The following is a 21,067-nucleotide window of genomic DNA, read 5'->3' as shown; positions in this document are numbered from 1 at the left end:
ATTATACAGATATTTTTTGTTCACAGGTCATGCGGCTCCATTACATCTTGAAAGCAAATTACATAAACTGCGTATGAATTCAGGAATGTTAGACAATGCTCAGCGAACTGTGAGGTATGCCAGCATACAGGTGTGAATTATTGCTTAATGTCTGAATAACTGGGATCTGATAAGGATTTAATACAACATTAAGGACCAAGAAGGTGCATCTGGGTCTGTGACTTTTCATCAATTTAATGCATCCTTACTAAATAAAAGTATTAAGTTATTTTTTCAAACCGTATTGACCTCCAACTTTTGAACGGTAGTGTGTAAGGTGCTTGCCATTGGATTATTGTGCACAAAGATCGTAACACAAGCGACGGTACATCCTTCCAGTAATCTCCATTGGCATTTTCAGTTGTTCCCGATGAAGGCATAGATAAGACAGAAGACAAAAAAAACTAAATATTGCATAAGTTCAAGACAGGAGAAGTTGCAAACATGCGTAAAGTGCCAGCACTCTACACGCTCAGCTGCTTAGGTAAATATGTATTGGGCTGTTAAAGCTGGAGAGAAAACTTGAGAGGGTTAATTAAATGCAAATACACACTACACACCACAGTTAAAAGCCGGGCTTTGTTTTAGCCTGCCGTCTGGTAAGTGATGATAAGGGGTAGTAAGTAATACCTGCAGTAACAGCCAAGATGTGGGTCTGTCTTATAAACTATAGACACACTCCCCAAGACGGATTCATCAGGCCTGGATGACCAGGTGGAATCCTGAATTGTGCAATTCTGTTCATAGAGGTTATATTAGGCTACAGAAACACAAACAAGAGCTTGCCAAGACCAATAAACACATACTAGAGCATAACAACATGACTTCCTACAGGCAACAGGGCAATTCAATAACTTCAGTTTGAGAAATAAACCATTGGTTTAGATTTACTCAAGTTCTTTCTAAACATTTTCTGGCTGATTTGCTAATGTTTTCCCATAGGAAAGAAAAACCATTAAGGAGCTTTGTTTAATCTCGGTTGTTTTCTGCTTCTCTGATTTGCCATAAATGCAATTTGCTATTAATAGTCTGAGGTTTCACAAGTACACATGAAGAGGAGCATCTGAGAAGTTAACAATTAAATGAAATGTAACTATAAACTTCTTTAATGGGTCTTAAAAAAATAGCATCCTCTGAGCAACACTTTCTTTTTATGTGAAATTCACAGCATGTCTTATGTTTGTCTTCAGCTTGTTTCTCACGGCACAGAGGATCAGAATGAGGCTCAAGAATGAGGAGGACTGAATTCCCTCCGCGTTATTATGTCTTTCAAAATCTTCAATATTTATTTGTACGTCAGATATGGTCAAAAGAAATAAATCATCAAATCTGGATTTCAAAAATTCTTGCAAGATTTCATAACATCAAATGATGAGACAGGTTTGGTCAAGGGTCTTTTGACAGCTACATTAATTAGAGAAAACTGAACCCTCGGTATCCTCATCTATAAACCAACTGACATGGTGGATTTGGTAAGATTTTCTGGGTGTGCATTTAAGAAATAAAATTGTATAAGCTTTTTCATTATTTACTAGTGCATCTAGAACAAGTAAAAAAAAGAGATAAAAATAAACATAAAAACACAAAAGATAAAGTGGACAATAATAAAAAAGCTGCAAAAAAAGCCATCCATTTGTGATCCTACTTGATCCAAGTTTGCAATTATGTCAAATGTGTAAACTTCTATAGGCTATAACTTGCAAGTGAACTAAAACTCTTAAATGCAAACCACTTACACACTTTTCCTCAAAAGACCTGGCTGGCTGATGTAAACGGAGGGTTTCCCTGTCTGATTTGCCTTGGCTTTGCTTTGATCTCGGAGAGGGATTCCCTCTTGTTCATTCAAAGCAAACTGCAGATTGGGGACAGCTGAGATCTGAGGTGTGATTGCGACAAATAAACTACGTAACATGTCCCAAGTGTAGAGATTTTCAAAAGCAGCATGACACACAGCCCACTCTCTCAACACAACCCCGATCTCAATAGAAGTTCTTTGAATAATATATAAAGTCAAGTCGTGAGTTTTACCATACTGAATCAACTCAGGATCAATTGACACCAGCCAATGAAACTCCAAACAAAGCCACAGCCAAATTAAATAATTGAGTGTTTCTGAACAACACAGAAGATTGGTTTTGTTCCTGAATGATTCAGAGTTTATGAAGGAATTGGCTGAATGAATGATTCAATGACTCAATCGTGATGGTTCAAAGACACATCTCTAGTTCCTGAAAGGATAGTGTTTGAGCAAATCGGGTTTTATCCGAAATCGCAAACTTCCCTAGGCAACACTGTAAAAAGTGATCAGTTGACTTAACTTAAAAAAAGTGAGGAAACCAATTGCCTTAAATTATTAGGTAAATAAACTTGACGCATAATTGAAAACAATCAAGTTATGTGGAATTGTCGTACACATAACTTAATTTCCAATTATGCATGACGTTTACAAGGCACCGGGGTTTCCTCACTTTTTTAAAGTTAAGTCAACTGATCACTTTTTAAAGGTGAAAAACAGAAAAGAAGTATGTCCGAATTCACAGTACTCATAAAAGAGTAGGCAACGTGAAACAGACAAGCATTATTTAGAGTTATTTATACAGTGGAAGTCACCGTGCAGAGCACTTTTGGAACACGGTAGGAACTAACTTTTGTATAAAGCAACACATTCTTGTGAGTAAAGCATTTCCTGTCTAGTTCGCTTTATAGAATAATGTGGCCTTATATAAACTTTCAGAAACACACCACCAGGAGCTGGTTCAAAATTGAATTCATTTTTTTAGCCTGCCCTCAGGAAGGAAACTCTTCGCCATCATTTATGGGTGGTATATGTAATATAAATTCAAAGTTAACCTTAAGTCTTATCTTTACAGATTAAGTTCCTGGTTTTCTTGACATCTTATCAAATAAATCTCAGTAAAAATCTTTAGCTTATATTTTGTGCTGTTTTAACCAGTCCATGAAAGTGGTTTTCCCTCTCATTTTTTTGATGTAGGAGGCAGTGTGAGTGCACATACTTCTCTTTTGGTAAACCTTCTCTATTTTGATGCTCAGATCACTTACACATATATGCAGGTAATAAATTTCCTGACAGCCTCCATTAAGTCTTCTTATCCCAGTCCTTTTCTCACGTCACAATCCATACAAATGCTTTCATGTAAATATTTCTCATTCTAACTGAGCAAAAGATGCTAATTTGTAGTCCAAATATTCGAATGAGTCAGCTTTTGGACATTACAGAGGAATTTGCTGCACAGAGTGCATGAGGCTCTTCATCACACGATTGCCTGATGAGTCTTTTCTCTGATGACTTTTAGGGAGTTGTGCACAGATGACCTTAAAGTCTCCACGAGGGGGGTGTCAAAATTACTCACACAGAGTGATTTCAGCTTTCACTATTGCAGTCTTTCTCAAAAGATTTAGGTGTGGCATAAGAGACGTATTAGTCTTGCTAAATAGCCATGTACATTTTTTTTGTCTTGTCCTCGGTGGTGTCCACCTGTCTGTGAGAGCTGCATGCTCCTGATGTCAACTTAAAATGATTGAACACTTGAACTATTTTCTTAACCGCGTGGGAGTTTTAAGTTTGTTAGCAGACTGTAAGTGTAATTCATAGCCTACTCCTAAAATATATGCCATTCTTATTTTATATAGAGTTCAATACATCCTCAATCCATCTTCCATAGCGATTTTTTGTCTTAAAATTCACTATGGTATGGTAAGCATTGGCTATATAAGGGTTTATAAGACGGGATCATATGGGATGGTTTTCGTAGGATATTGCGTACACGCGTTACTCGCCTGTGCGTGTCTCGTCATATCCGTAAATGGAGAAAACTCTCCCATATCCCCCCCCCCCCCCCCCATAACAAAATAAGAATAAACATTGGCTACTTATTTGAGATTGCGAGAACTGATGGATTAGAAATGTTGTAAAGGCGACGTGGAGATGGGATGGCGTCTTTATTATACAACAGGTCAGGTCTTTTATTGAACTGATAAATTGCCATATGTAGCTCTCTAACAGAGTTCAAGTACTATCTATTGTGAAGGGTCATTTCATTATGGTTGTTGTAGCGCTGTGCTCGAATTTATTTTAAATTAAGCATTTATTCAAATTAATGTCTGTTAAGGGTAAAGCTTCAGTAACATCTTCAGCTAGTCAGCTTGAGATCCTTTCCATCTAAACTGGTTATCTCTTAAACTTAGTAGTGAATGTTTTATGAGCAGTAGTAGGATAATCTCTCTCTCTCTCTCTCTCTCTCTCTCTCTCTCTCTCTCTCTCTCTCTCTCTCTCTCTCTCTCTCTCTCTTTAGTTATGAGAAAGAACCATATTCATCCGCACAGTCACGTGGAGCTGAAGCACAACCAAAACAATGTTCTTCCGCAAAATGCATGCAGTTTTGTTTTTTAACCGCTAGAGGGCCATGTTTTGAAAATAATTGAAAATGCCAATCGTATTGAGTATATTTTTATTAAAACATAAACTGGATTTAAAAGCAATTCATAGCAATAAAAAAAGAGTTGTGATCTGCATGATTTGGTTATATTTGTGAATAGACCTTTTGAATCATAAAATTGAAAAGCACTCCCAGTACAAAAAACAAAAACAAAAAAAAACTTCAGATAGCAATAGGTTTCTCTCCAGAAACTCCAGTTTCACTCACCAGAGCTTGTCACATATTTATGTGCGCTCATCACAGTGCGTTGGCCAACAAAGAAGTGATAATGTGTTATCTCAACAGCAGTGGGGATGGAATTTGGAAATCTGGAAGCTTCAGACACCTGCAATCAAAATATATTGATTTTGGCTGCACATTCTCATGTACGTGTGATTCTTCGGGTAGTGATTTGACATCCGCCAAGTTTATGTTTCCATCTTAAGTAATCTTATAGCTCAGAGCTTATAAAAGGTAAAATGCAAAAGTGTCTAGTTTAACGTCTATCATTAAAGCTTTTGGCAAGGCAAAGTGTGTGTAATGACACTAATGGTCTTTAGCTAATGCCATCGTAAAGCTTTCGAAATCCTTGTAAGCTTTCAAAATCCTTTGCAAAGGTATTGTTATCACTTACTGAGTTTTTTTACCTGCTTGTAGCGAGTTTAATAGAATAGAATAATAGAATGGCAATATTTATTTGCAACAGCGGTAGACCTATTTCAAGATAAATAGGAAACAACTATAGTGAATACCATGAGGACATAATTAACAGAACATTTCCCAACAGGTCTGATGAAGGTAAGAGACAATTATTGATTGCCAGGTATTTTTTTTGTGCCGTGGAAAGTATGTGTGTCTATACTATTCATTTTCTCTGCTAGCTTCATAAGGATATCCTATCAGACCAGAGCTCAGTTAGTCTCTCAGTACATCATTAATCAATTATCAAAAGGAATTCCCTCTTTTATTTAGGCCATTAAACTTTAATATCAAAGGGAAATATTAACAGATGACAAAGTATTGTGAGCTTCGAAAGTAACTGCAGAATGCATCTTAACCCTTTCATTTTGTCGATTGAAAGAGTGTCGATTTCCCCCCCCCTCCAAACCAAGATGGCCAATGGTCAGTCAGAAATGCCAAATTGCTCCGGAATATCCATTCCTTCTATAGGAGACTCCTGTAGGTAAAAAATAATATTGCAGCATCAAGCAATATCTAATGAGTCACACCACAGTTACATTTTCCAAGTTTTGATTTTAGATTGGGAGACAATTCTGATAAATCATCTGTCCACGATAGTGGACCTCATGCATCAATGGCTATATTTCAGCTACAATTCATACTTATACTGTGAAAGTTGTTTTTGAAAATACTTAAATATACAGTCACTTTTTTTAATGTAAATAAATGTATTTATATTATTAGAATGTAATTTTCACTGATATCAAACAAGTAATGTGATTACATAATGTATTACTTGTAATGCATTACTTTACTCATTTCACCAAGAAAGTAATCTGATTACATAATGCACGTTACTTGTATTGCGTTACTTTACTCGTTACATCAAGAAAGTAATCTGATTACGTAATGCACGTTGCTTGTAATGCATTACTTTTCTCTTCAAGTGAAGTCGTGTTTTTACTAAGGATTTCGGGGTTTTCAACAAGGATTTTTGAGCTTCCAAAAAGACAGATGAGAATAAAAATGTATGACTTTGTATTATATAAACAATTACCACATAGTTTGTCTTCAAACCGCTCAATCCTTCCTCTGTCAACTGAGGCTTTCACTTTGAAGATTGTTCACAAGCCTCAACATAGAAACTTTTATTCCATCAACACCACATTGAATCTCTGTAGCTGTTATAGACAAAGCATCAGAGACTGCTAATGATTACAGGAATTTTTCACACTAAAACTCAAATTCTGTCATCGTTTACCCATCATCATGTCAAATCCTGTAAGCTGTTTTATTTTATTTGTAATATATGTGCATAACACAGAGGGAAATTTGAAAGAATCTCCAAATGTATTTTTGGCCGAACTATTCCTTTAAGATTAAATCCACTTACATGCATTCTGCTCCTGAATGAGTCATTCCAGAACTGTCTCTGCTTGCTTGGTCTCTAAGGTTACCGACGACAAACCACATACCATACACATCCAGAGACGGGATAATAGTGTTGCTGGATACATGAGACATGTTCTCACATCTATTTCCCAACAGGAACACAACAAAATGTTTTGAGATAAAATAAGGAAATTATATACTATATGAAATGAAAACATACTGCAACTTTCAGAACTCAAAACGCACACTCCAGTAAAAAAAAAAAAGAAGAAGAAAAAAATAGAAGTCCAATCATCAAAACTAAAGCATCTTAACTAAATTCAATTATGACTGTTTCTGGCACACACAAAAAAAGAAAAAGAAAAATATGATTTGACCCGTTTTAATTGGGTCTGCTGGCTTTACATGAAGCACAGAGATTTCAAGAACACCCCTGCTACTTTTCTAAGTGGGACTCCTCGTTGATGCTAACTAATCACAACATGTGCTATAATGTATTACTGTTATTTGACTGTTTGCACATGCTATTTATGGATGCATGTTAATAGTCCAAGAAAAAAAACTGACTAATAAACTGAGCTGTTCCCTTACAAAAAAATAGAATCCAGGAACATTAATACAAATAAAAGCATACATTTAACTGACAATAAAATACATTAGAAATAATATCAGTCCACATATACATACTCAATCAAGTCATTTTCTAGAATTTACAGGTGATAGGATGTCTGATGAAAAAAAAATGTTCATATTCATACTCACAAAAAAGTGACTATAAGACTATAAAGACTATAAGGTCACAGTCTGGTTAGCATGGTCCAGTTAGCTCCTGCTGGTAGATGATGTAACTACACCAAAACATCCTTTAAAGGCCATTCAAAAGTTTGGGGTTGAAAGAAATGAATACTCATATTCAGCATGGATGCATTAAATTAATCAAACATGACAGTAAAGATAATAATGTTACAAAAAATGTATATTTCAAATAAATGTTGTTCTTTTGAACTTTTTATTTATCAAATAATCATGAAAAAAGTATCACAAATTATAAATATTAAGCAGCAAAACTCTATTCAACAATGATAAAATCTTTAAATGTTTATTGAGCACAAATTTAGCGTGAATCAGCGAAGATTGGAGTAATGATGCTGAAAATGTAGCTCTACACAGCAATAAATTATATTTGAAAGTAGGCTATATTAAAATATATAACGGTTATTTTAAATTGTATTATTTTTTTCCACAATATTACTGTTTTCACAGTATTTTTATCAAATAAATACAGCCTTGGTGAGCATAAGAGGCTCCTTTCAAAAACGTTATTTTTTTTTTACAAAAACACCGACCCCAAATTTGAATGGCGGTTTTACACTGTAAGAAAAACTCCCGACAAGTCTCGGAACGCCTGGAAAAACTGGAATCATCAGTTATGGCCGTGTATGGACAGCAGCTTTGGCTTTCAGTCAATACCAAACATATGGTGCTGACGTGACAACGAACAGACGTAACTAATCACGCAAACATATCAAAACTGCTGTCAAAGTTTTCAATGATATCAGATATGGCAAAGAGGTCAGCATGGATTAAGGCTGTGGACAGGGAACTGGCATGAGCCAAGATTAATGAGTTAACGACTGAAAGAAGATCAGTGGATTTTAGGATCAGTGGCTGAATGTGTAGGCTGGACTGTGCAGTGCATATTTGGATACGGGTCGACATGGCTGGTGTCATACCAAGCACTGAATTATGACCGATCTCGAGTGCTTATTATGTGATAGTAGATGTAGAGGATCACTGCAGTTAGTTTGAGTGAGAGCAGAATCTATTGACTGTTGAGAAAGATTCTTATGACTGGTTGTTCTGTAGAGAGGCAGGGAGGAGATAAAGGCTACACGTGAGAGGCTTAGTGTTTGTGCAGGTGTCAAGCATGTGCTGCATAAAGTAGGCCTACTTAATTATCTTGCATTGATTTAATGAAACGGTTTTTGGAATGAAAATGAAAATATGTTTAAGCACATACGGATAGCAGTTGCAATTCTTATAGTATATAGTTAAATCAAATGTTATGCATATCGACCTATAGGGGGCGATATGTATACATATATAATTTAGTAGGCTATGTTCTCTCTCGGTTTCAAGACCTTTTAAATGAGAATACATTTTGTAAATTTTTCCAAGAATATATATTTTTTTTTTCATTCATTTTTTGGGGAACAATTCACACAATAAAACCACAACAAACGTCAAATATAGAACTGTGTTTTTAGTAGCCATATTTATACTGAGAAAGGTTGTTACAGTTGCTTTAAATAATTACAGTATTTGTTGGCCTAGCAATATATTGATATTTTTGCATTGAGCTTTAGAATTGTATTAACTGAGCTTGAAAATATTTAAAATATAATATGCAGTGTTGGGGAAAGTTACTTTTAAAAGTAATGTATTACAATATTGAGTTACTCACTAAAAAGTAAATTGTGTTACTTAGTTACTTTTTATGGAAAGTATTGGGTTACATTACTGGAGCTAAGATGGGAGGAAAGGAAACGAGGATGCACAAATTAGAAACAAGAAGCACCATATGGACTCTCATACTACCATACTACTCTTTACGGTACTTCTGCCATAAAAAAGATCATGTAAAATTAGTAAGAATATGCTGGTATGAGTTTAAAAATGAAACATAAATGTGATGTTTATCTAAAAGTCATTTTTGCTTATTACTATGGTTGAATAAGATCATTGAAGGTCAGCAGCAAAGACATTATTGCTTAATAAAGTGAGAATAAATGCATAAAGTATATTTGTGTAATTTAACATTTAATTATTTTAGATTCACAAAAAAAAATCTGTTTTCACTGTTTGTATTCATTTTGAGGAATACCGAATTTATTATTATTTATTATTTAATTGATTTCTCTCAACATGGGGACAAGAGAGGTGTCAATCAATACATGGGTAAACAAAGTAACTCAGATGTTTTGTTGTAAATTTAAAAGCAATGCCTACTAGTTACTTATAAAAAGTAATCTGATTGCATAATTCGCGTTACTTGTCATGTTGCACCCCCAATGTCAAATTCCCATTGTCAAATACCGTTATTGGGGCATGTTGTCACAAAAGGTTAAACGTGTTAAATTAACTGTTATCTTTTTTTCCTGGGTGGAAAAGACTTTTAAAAAACTTGACTGTGGCTGGAGTGTTTATTCTCTATACTCTCTAGGTAAACTTTAGAATTAATAATCAGATAAACAAAAATAAGTAAAAACTATTACAATTCACCTTTAAACCAAAGAAAATATTTGCAGACATTTTAGTCAAAACTTGTTGTTTCAGGGTCTCTGCAGTGTTACTGCAGTGAACAACACAGAATAATACTACACACGTGTAGAAACCGTGGGCGACAACTTGCCACTACTTGAGTTGTTATCATGATTTTATCATGCACCCGCTCATGTAGTGTATCATATTTAGATAACATGGGGCAGCTTTGAATAACTTTTTAACCACAGATGATCAAATAAGGGATGCAGGAACATTTCATTCACAAGTACAGTATGGATAATTTGTGAAGAGAGAAGAGGGTGGGGAAAAGAGAAAGTGGGGCAGACTAACATAGACTACAGGACGGAAAGAAAGAGAGAGGGTCTGTGGGTGATAAAAGAAATGGAACGTTAGGCTAATCAAAATGGCAACAATAAATTATTTTTATGGCACAAAGACAGGATCAACTGTGATGGCCATGGATGTGAGAGTGAGTAGCTACACTCTACTCTATAAAATTGTTTTCATCATTATTTTATAACTTTAGATATTTTGTTTTTATTTTCATTAATTTAACTGTCAGTAATTTCTGAAAATTTCTACTGTTTTGAGTGCAGTTAACTCATATGCTGTCACTTTGGAACAACTTTGAATTTATCTAATGAAAGAAATGTAATGAAATCTAATGAAATGTAATGAAAGAAATGTAAATTTTTATCCAAATCGACTAGGAACATCTAAAGCAATTTATCAAGTATTAAGACATTTAAAGTAAAATGTTCAAATTTAGTGTTTTTTTGTTTACATGGGAACCATATATGTGACCACAGTCACATGGGTCAATTTTTTTTAATTGATGTAGGTCTACATCATCTGAAAGCTGTAAATAAGATTTCCATTGATGTATGGTTTGTTAGGATAGGACAATATTTGGCCGAGATACAACTATTTAAAAATCTGGAATCTGAGGATTAGAAACATTGAGAAAATCTCCTTTTAAAGTTGTACAATTACATTATGTTCACGATTGTGCTGCATTCACTCACAAAAATAAATGTTTTATATATTTACGGTAGGAAATTTACAAAATATCTACATGGAACATGATCTTCACTTAATATCCTAATGATTTTTGGCATAAAAGAAAAACCGATAATTTTGACCCACAATGTGTTTTTGGCTATTGCCACAAATATACCTGTGCGACTTGTGACTGGATTTGTGATCCAGGCCAGGGTCACATATTTCACCTCCTTTATGATCTAATTAGTTTACACAAAAATTATGAAATTGTAAATGTTAAAATGGTCATAATAATAATTCTGTCATCATTTAGGCTACTTTATATTTTTCTTTTTTTATGCTTCATGTTTTTGTCAACACACACACACACACACACACACACACAATAAAAAAAATCATACAGTGGAACGACATGAGGATGAGTAAATGAAGACAGAATTTTCAGTAGTTTCTCAGTAGTTCAACTTGTAGTTTCAACTTGCATATTTCATAACACTTCACTGTGGTGGCACTGTTGAGCTGTGTGCCTCAACACTGCATCACGTTATCCCAGATTAATCCATGCAACATGGTTAATAATAATTCCCAAGGTATGTAATCCTGATTATCATCAGCTATGGACATGGAAGCGCACGGCAGAATGGTGTGCAACTCGTATTTGAAGCGTTTGAGAGCCAAAGAGGAGGGGAATGAAATATGAGTTCTTTTTTTTCTATACTTAAAGGGAGTGGTAAAATGTCGAGATTGAGAACGAAACCAATATTGGAGAAGGCCTCAGTCTTCTCATAGACGCTGCTGTGGATAGTCTCCTGGAGATTCAGCCTTCCCACTCAAGCTCTTACCATGATGGTTTCTGATGATAATTTGCGCTGAAATACAAAACCGCAGCATCCTCTTCGGGGAAACTTTAAAGATAAAGGAGCCAAGAAGCACCGCGCGCACATAGTGTCATTTAATAAGAAGATACAACGAGGCATTAAGACAGAGAAAGCACTTCTGGTGAGAATCTTTCCACTCGTGCCAAATTGGACCACCGGAAGATGCGCGTTACGAGACGGTGATCCAACACAATTAAAATGCATTTTTTAAGGAGTGCTCTTAACGCGTTTCTAATTAAAGACATGCCGGGGTAATCCACATGGGACAGCTCCTTACGTCTGCAACTGACAATAAAAAGTGAGGAACCCATGCCGGATGATCTGAAGCAACTTTACGCACCGGAGGGGGAAAATAAATAAATTAAAAGCGGCGGACTTTCGTCAATTTCCACCCACTTCGAGTCAACACGATCAACAGATGACCACGGCTGTCTTTAAACATATAAAAGAGACTCGCTCTCCTTGTATCATGGTGCGCTAGAGCCTGTGGAAGTACCTTTGGAGAGGCGACGCCAGCGGAGTCTATTTGATGTCCTTTGCGTTAACATTATTAAACCCACGGGAAGGCCGTCGAACAAGTGTAAACTAAATCTGCATTGAAGAAAAACAGGTAATTTGTTACATTACCAAACAAACACGTGTTCCCGAAGCGCCTTTGCGCAAGAGCGTTCGTGCGTAAAAGTGGAGAAAACTCGGGATTCTTGTGTGAATCTGTGATGCTGATTGTTTAGATATATTGGACAGTGCCTGAAGCTCCACTAACTTGTTTTTAAGTGAATCGATAAGTTTATTTATTGCATGTTACAACTTCAGAATAAGTGAAGAGATTGTGTAGGCTACTTCTTTTAGCTGGATATTATTAAATTATTGACAAACTATAGTAGTTGACATAAATTATACTGGGATGTTGACGTTTCCTGCTATAGTTCATCTAAAACTGTTTTAAACTGCTTTTTGGTTATTATTGTATCATTGTACATGCAGTTTGTACGATCTCATATTCATTTAAAGTTTTTGCAATACATTTGATAAAAAAAAGTAATTGTTTAAAATAGTGAAAAATTAAAAGACGTATGCATTCTTATACTTCTAAACCTAAAATGTTCATGATCAAATGATGTGTCAACTATCCATTCGTGGCATGTTTTAAGCAATTTAATATGAATCAATTAATCAAGTGCAGGGAACTGAAATGATGATGGTGTGTTTGCAGGTCTATAAGACTGGACGCAGGGCAGAAGGGCTCTCTTTGCCCACCTTTCAGCATGAGTGCAGTGCGCACACCTGTCTTCATAGGGCTCCTTTTGCTGATCCTCACCGCCGGCTACTGCAAACCGAGAGACAGGGATGACACGAGTCTGCTGGACCTCCTAATGGACAGAGTGAGACAGGCACGGGAGCATCACAGCGAGGGAAACACACAGCAACCCCCCGAGACCATCGAGCATTCGGTGGAAACAAAAGACGTTAACAAAGTTACAAAGTCATATCAGCATGAACGCATTCTTGGTAAGCATCATCACATTCACCGACTGACTGCGTTTGGATAATGAGAGCATTGTTGTCCATACTTGACCTGATCTGTTATGTGGCATTTCATATTCTGTGGCCAATACATATAAATAATCACATTTTTGTACAGTAATTTCTGACCTGAGTAATTTCTCCTCTTTCAACAGAGGTCTTTCCGAGAGATCTTCGACAGAAGGAGAGATTTTTAAAACATTTAACAGGTGAGCAAATGTCAGTATCTCTGTGCACTTTCCTCATTATCTTTATGAATTGGCAGCCATTTAAAATCTGACTTTTTGTATTTTTGCAGGGCCGCTTTATTTTAGCCCCAAATGCAGCAAACACTTTTATAAACTTTATCATAATACCCGGGACTGCACAATACCAGCCTGTAAGTACCACTTCATTGAGTACCATTAACATGACTTCAGAAGCTATATCTAGGAGTGTGACGTATTGATCGGAAATATATAATTTTAATGATTGATTTGAACTGTTTTGCCATTTATTCAGGTGAATGATTAAGCATGCACATTGTTTTTATATGGTACTGGTCTTCAAGATAGTTTCAGTGTCAAATCAAATGTCTGTTTTGTCTTTTTCCAGATTATAAAAGATGTGCCCGGCTTCTTACAAGACTAGCAGGGAGTCAGCGGTGCACAGAGGGATAGATGTCGCAGGTGAATAGTTAACATAATAGTTAACATAATGTATGTTATGGTAAACTTGTTTCCGCTATTAGTGCTAAAATGTTTGTTATGGAAATATTTACCCAGAACACACACTAAGTGATCAAATGTCTAGTCGTTATCTTCAAGGACACAATCATCCCAACATTCTCGCTACCACATTCTAAAAAAAGACCTTGATAGGCAGTTTCTGGTTACACACACACAATGTGTAATCTAGTATACTTTAACGTAATTCTACAGGAGAAATATTACACCTAACTGTTTTATGACCTTTCTAATATTACGGAGCTCCCACCCAGAATAGCTTTTACTTCACCTGTTTGGTATGAAAGGGTTTTTATATTTGAGTTAAAAGACTTTTCTGGTGGAGTTTTAAGTGCAGAGGACTGTGGATGATCTGTGAAGATTCCAGGTGGTAGAAATATACATTGATATAAGTAGATTGTATCAATTCAAAATGAATTAACCAACTTCTTAGTGAATAGTTTGCTCATGTAAGTACCTGTGTAGTTCGTTTAAATTCATTATTTAAAAAGAGGCTATTTCAATAGAGTACAAACTAAAGATAGTTTGAGCAATACTTAAAATATAGGTCATTCAAAGTTAAAGTTTACTTTATTGTCCCCGAAGGGACAACAAATAACATCCCAAAAGCATCAAACATTACACAAGACACATGGTACATTGAATAACATTGAATCAAGCTAAACTATACTGGTAAAGTTGGGATGCGGTATCTTCTCCCCTGTTTTGAGGTAGTTGGTGGTACATATTTGGATGCATTTTTGTTTAGCTGTTGAACTTGTGATCCTCAACCTAAAAAATGCAGTACTGGTCCTCTAAATAACACAAAAAAAACATAAGAAAAGTGTAAGCGGGTCAAACTGTGGCACCAGTACATTTGTCAAAGAAAGTACATGAATATAATCGGGGATTATGTTCTCAATTGACTGTAAATGGCATGTTAACTATTTGAAGTGAAGAACCACACTTATGGACAATGGCCTTTTTTCTTAATGGCACTGCTTTAGTTCTCAGTGTAACATTAAACCTTCAGTCCTTTCACCATCTGTGTTGCACAATTTGCTTTTATGTGTGGCTTTGTATCCACACTATTGAGGTTTATTTTAGATTGTCTTTCATCCTCTGCCTTGTAAAAACTAATTATAGCTTATATTTCATATATATATATATATATATATATTATATATATATATATATATATATATATATATATATATATATATATATATATATATATATAATTGTGTTGTATTTATTAGTACTAATGCCCACATTTACATTTGCATGCAGTAGTCCAGCTCTCATATGTATTTCTAGTATGTACAGACGTTGTGTTTCACTTGTTTTTAAAGCTATTTGTGCTGAAGTTATTTTTTGTTTATGCCGATCATTGTTTTATTTTTCAGATTTCAACATACCTGAAGAAAGAGAACCAAGAAAGGTGCCTTGGAGAAAAACAGGGAAATTAAATTAATTTAGAACAATCATATTTATCACATAAACATAGCTATTTTTGCAATGAAATAGGAACTCCTCTTTTGACCTTTTTCTTATCACATACAAGCTCATCGGTCTTGTGAGTTGACAAGGCTGATGTTAGAACCAAGTTTAATGGAAATGGTCATGGTGAAAATGAAGAAGACAATGTTTAAAAACAAAAAAAAGATGTCCTGCTGCCAAACCACAAACTCTGGGTGTCACTTTCGACCTCACATTATAAGTTGAATATGCCTTCACGGGTAGTTTTTGGTTGAAGAACAACTTAGATATTGTTTTGCAGATGTTCAAAGGTGGTTACTGGCTGAAAGAAAAGCCTTTGGTCAAAATATATTTGGTCAAATATTCCTGACAACCTCAAAGCCACATTCCTCAAAGCCAGAGCTAAATCCTTTGATTGAATTATGATTTGCATGATATTTTCTTGCCTTTTTTGTCTTTACAAGACATGTTTTGGCAGTGATTAATGCTACTGGTTGCAGTTTATTCTGTAAAAGAAATGAATTGCATTTTGCTAATAATATTGAATGTCTTATATTATGTATTTATACATTCAAGCTGTTAAATATTGCTATTGTCAAATGTATAAACATCTACAGTTAGAGTTCAGTTTGTAAATATTGTAAATATATACAGTATATATATAACATATGATCTTTAAATAAACATATTTGTTATATAATGTTTCAAGAGTGTTGACGGATGAATTTGAAGTTATTTATTCCAAATAAATGCTATGCTATTGCTTCTTGTCATAGTTTCCCACTCCATTTTGGCGATAAATCCATCTTTGAGAGGTATGAGACCCATAAGGGTGTGGGAAAACAGTACCCTGGTCTTAGCTGATGTCATAACAGCACATTTAAGCGACAGCCTTCTGAAATAATGTTTGCATTGGCATTCTACTCAGGGAAAAAAGGCAAAAGAAAAAACATTTTACATTGTTAAGGTTTATTGCTAAAATTTGTTTATCAGCCAGTTTTATTACTGTCTTTAAAGCAGAGGAAATGCATAATTTCAGTCATTACAGCTATTTACAGTCCAATTTAACTTTGTATGTTCACATCAACTATCCCTACTGTATACTGTACACACACACACACACACACACATACTCACACACAGACACACACGCACACACACACGCACGCACGCACGCACGCACGCACACACACACACACACACACACACACACACACACAGTATATAGGCTTATATAAGTCTATATCTTAGTCTATATCTATCTCTTCTATCTCTATATCTCTCTATCTCTATCTGTATGTATACACGTACATGGTGTATACGGTATACCTACATATATTGCCATGGGACTGGTTTATGCGAACATATAAGTGTGTGTGTGTGTGTGTGTGTGTGTGTGTGTGTGTGTGTGTGTGTGTGTGTGTGTGTGTGTGTGTGTGTGTGTGTGTGTGTGTGTGTGTGTGTGTGTGTGTGTTTGTGTGTGTGTGGTTTGGTATTGAGCAGCACCCCATCAACTTGCCTTATGAGTTAATGTATATCATAATGTTCTCTATTATTGAACCATGATAAAACCCTCTATTATTTCTGGTTTACTATTATACTGTAGTTCTTGCTTTGTCCAGACATGCTAGTTACACTTGTGCTCAAGCTTAAGAACAAACAATCAAATGAATGGATGACAAAATTGTAAATGAGAATTCTCGTTTTGCCAAAAGCCCTAGTACTTGTATGTAACCATGCAGCATTCAAGACTAGTTTACATACACTTGCTGCTGTTACAATCAGTCACATTGCATGCAATTTTATCAGTCTGCTGAGGTAATGCCTGTGTATCTTTCTTCTGTCTTGCTTAGGAACTCCCACTAGTTTGATGCCAACACTGTGGTTTAGCTGGTCTGACTATAATTTTGGGCAGGAGCCAAGTAAGAGTAAGAGTACTAAGCAGCGAATGGTACATTTACCATTGTGACTACTGACCATCAAGAGATGACGATAAAGATTTTGACATTTCTTTAATTTAATGTTGTTGAAAAATTATATGCATAGAGGTTATACACAGTTGGATTTTGTCCATATGTTCCACATAGCCACTGGTGGTAATGTAAAGTAACATGGATGGGCACACAGCAGTGATTTAAAACCAAAGATCAGGAACAAAACTGGCCAAATCTGACCTGATGATGATTATAAATGAACCGTATAACATCTGGTGACTCATACCTCCACGTCAGCCTTAACCGCATGCAACGATTGTGTCACAAGCAACTGAGCAACAACAGCAATTTGTATTTGCTTTAATACAAAGTCATTGATATAATCTAAAATTGTATTTGAAGGTCCATCTAACTGAAATTCATCATACAACACTCCATATTACAACAAATATTATTTCAAATATACAGTATACATATATGCAATATATTGATATGAATACATATATATGATCTAATATATATAATATAGATACATAATATAATCTTCATTATTTTTCCCCAAATTAATGTATTCTAGGAATTTTGGCTAAAGACATTTTGTGCTTTGACATTTCCAAAGTTGAAGCCAGGACATTCTCTTTAAAACGGCTCTAACAGAAGTCAAAAACATTACTGAGGGGCTTAATTTCAATTGTCTAGGTGTTCCACAAAATGCCATTCTAGGCTTAATGCTTCTTCCCTTTTCCCACTCCAGTTGGTAATATGTTGGAAAAAGTTCCCATAAAGGTGACATGAAGCATTCAAAGAACTCCATAAGCTGATTAGACTTTGCTGAGCACATGATCTGAAAATGTTCAAAGTAACAATGTATCCGCCAATGAAAGCTCCTCAAGCTTATAGCATCAAGGCTGAAAGATGCATATAAGATTATAGGCTATAAAAGATATTTGTCCATCCCTGACTTCATAAACAACACCCTGCCATTAACTCCACCAAACTGTTTGGCAAAACACGCTTTGTTAATGACAAACCTTCACAAAATCTTCACTGGAATATCTGGAAAGGTTCCATGTTTTCCATCCTTGTGTCTCTTACTCTGCAGATTCAAATTATACATTTTCAATTATAGGACTAATAAAAAATGCCAACCAATAACTTAATTCATGTCAGTTTTTTAAATAAGGATAACATTGTCAACCCGATATGCCATATGAGTTATAAAATAATATACTCTTTATGATAACAAATAATTTTTGTCTCTCTGTGTTTGGATGCCAAGTAATATAAGTCTGATCAGCTAAGTTCAAAATGTAAAACATTTTTTTGGTTAACCTCTTTAAAGTGTGCTGGCAGTGGCAACCTTTTTAACCCCCCCTAACATATTAGCATATAAGAAGGAATATAGCATATAAGTGAAGATAAATTTGGCATCGAAAAGGTATCTTTAAAAGAGAGAGAGAGAGAGAGAGAGAGAGAGAGAGAGAGAGAGAGAGAGAGAGAGAGAGAGAGAGAGAGACAGAGAGGTATAATACCCATTGTATTATGCCTTTGGTACTTTTAAAAATGTTGCTGATAAAACCAAAATCTATTGTAAGCCTAAGTAGATCATAGAACCATTGGCACCAATGTATACGATCAACTTAACTCACGATGCTTTCTGATCAAAAATACATTTAAAAAAAAGTTATATTCTGAAATATTATTTGAATTTTTAATACATTTTCTATTTTAAAATAATGATTCATTCCAGTTAAAGCTGAATTCTCAGCATCATTACTCCAGTCTTCAGTGTCCTGACCCACCAGAAATGATTCAATGCTGAAGGAACGTTTGGTATAATTATCAATGTTGAAAACCGTTGTGCTCAATATTTTTGTGCAAGCACGATCATTTTAGGATCCTTTAGTGAAAACATAGTTCCAAAGAATTGTTACAATTCTTGTAATAATGTAAAAGTATTTACCGGCACTTTTGATCAATTTAATGCATCCTTGCTTACAAATCTAGGTTACAAATAACAAAAAACAAAATGTCTTCCCCAAATGAATTTCACGTTATTAGACCCTCTAAAAACTAAAGCATCACATAATGGGATCTAAGCCTAGAGCAAGTCAACGAGAGGACGAAAAACAACCTCTGAGGATCTTTCATTGGTTACGGCCATTGGTCGTGTTGAGAGTCAAAAACAATTCGATTTTCCAAACTGCAGTCTTTAATCCTCTAATTTAGGATTTCTGCAGAAACAGTGTTGCAGTCCTTTGAGAGATTGACAAAGACTTTTGGAAATCAGTGTTGAACATATCAGACCAACAGTGTCTGCTGTGTTTTGATGAGGAGCAAAACTGGAGCATGTATCTATACATAAGGTCTGTTTATGTTGAAGCCAGGTGTTTGTTAAATGCCAGAATGCTGAGGATGAGACGCACGATACATTTCTTACATAATTGGGTGTGGATGACTGACAACCAATGGAGTGGTTTTTAAAAAGCCCAGATTGGAGCAGCGAGCTGCACGTCTTTCTCTCAGCTTCCAAGTATAGGGGCAGGGATAGGAATGTTCTGCCACTGAGATTTTTAAGACATAACTTGACCTCAGGAAAAGGGCCTTAAAATTCTGACTGCCTGTGTCTATATGTGTGTACATTAGATTGTTTGATCATTCTAGATCAGCAAGCCACATGACAAGCCACTTCTGCCAAGAGCTCACCATTGAAGATGTGAGGATATCAAGAAAATACAGTCTCTGTTTTCTCAGTAAATAATAAGTAACTTAGTTCTATAAATGCAACATAAGGGATATTAAAGTTAGGATTTGAGAATAACTTCAAATGCTTTACATTATTAGTACAAAACAACTCAGTCCTACATAGGTATTTGAACTGGAATTAAGAAAAGTGAATGAAAATGATGCAAAAAGTCAAGTGTTAAATGCACATAAGTAATAAGATAAGTTGCACATGTCCATACAAATTGCATTTAAATGAGAATAAGAGGATTAAAGGATATTGAATAATGTATTTATATAAACGTAAAAATTACGTACATAAAATACGCTTTGTTTGATTATTTTAAAAGAACTTTATGACAGCCTGGTCAAAAACTATTTCCCCACAATTTGGCATATTTCATTGCTTTATCACAAATAAAATAATTGACTCCAAGGACAATACGCAGCTTACAAAATCTTTAACGCATTTTGATAATATTTGAATAAAGAGTGAAAATGTCAATTTTCCTATAGGCTGTACATCTCTTTTGGCCTCTAACGTGTTGTATTTTTATAATGAGAACCTTATATTTTGTCATATAGGCCTGCTGTATAGATCCACATGTCAATATGGTTTAGTTTATTTACACTTCTAAGTCATGTTGAGCTTTGTAGGCCTACTGTTAGTAAGAAATTCCATAATAAGGAATTGGAACTGATTTAACAACAATATGCACAAGACTGAAAGTATTCTTCAGAGATCCCAAAGGACATTTTATAGGCTATTAATAAAGTATAAATATATATATTTTTATGGGTTTAAATTTATTGTGACAAATTATGTTGTAGAATGCAGTCTCAACATGTTATGTGCAAAGGCATATTGTGAGGAAAGCAAACGGCAAGAATGGCTCTAAATGAGAATTTCAGTGGTAAGTTCTTTAGGACAACATGATCTGTATTCTCCAAACAATACCCTTTTTTGGCAAAAGAAAATATTTGGCAAA

At 35.1% G+C, this 21,067-nt stretch overlaps 1 protein-coding gene across 2 annotated transcripts; it reads left to right on the top strand.

Moving 5' to 3' along the window:
* The first annotated feature begins 11,437 nt into the window (after positions 1–11,437).
* alkal2b (ALK and LTK ligand 2b) lies at positions 11,438–16,182 on the top strand. Of its 2 annotated transcripts, none has more exons than XM_079633013.1 (6): positions 11,438–12,323; positions 12,927–13,222; positions 13,393–13,446; positions 13,536–13,616; positions 13,832–13,905; positions 15,348–16,182. In XM_079633013.1, the coding sequence occupies exons 2-5, from the start codon at positions 12,979–12,981 to the stop codon at positions 13,894–13,896; spliced, it is 444 nt and encodes a 147-aa protein (XP_079489139.1). In that variant the 5' UTR covers positions 11,438–12,323; positions 12,927–12,978; the 3' UTR covers positions 13,897–13,905; positions 15,348–16,182. The 2 variants fall into 2 exon arrangements, with proteins under 2 accessions (XP_079489139.1, XP_079489140.1); XM_079633014.1 differs by having other exon boundaries at positions 11,438–11,834; positions 15,348–16,124.
* The last annotated feature ends 4,885 nt before the right edge of the window (positions 16,183–21,067 follow it).

Source organism: Phoxinus phoxinus (assembly GCF_949152265.1).
Source record: "Phoxinus phoxinus genome assembly, chromosome: 13".
Classification (NCBI taxonomy): domain Eukaryota; kingdom Metazoa; phylum Chordata; class Actinopteri; order Cypriniformes; family Leuciscidae; genus Phoxinus; species Phoxinus phoxinus.
The sequence above is the reverse complement of the archived record's forward strand: the minus strand, read 5'-3'. Positions and strand labels throughout refer to the sequence as shown.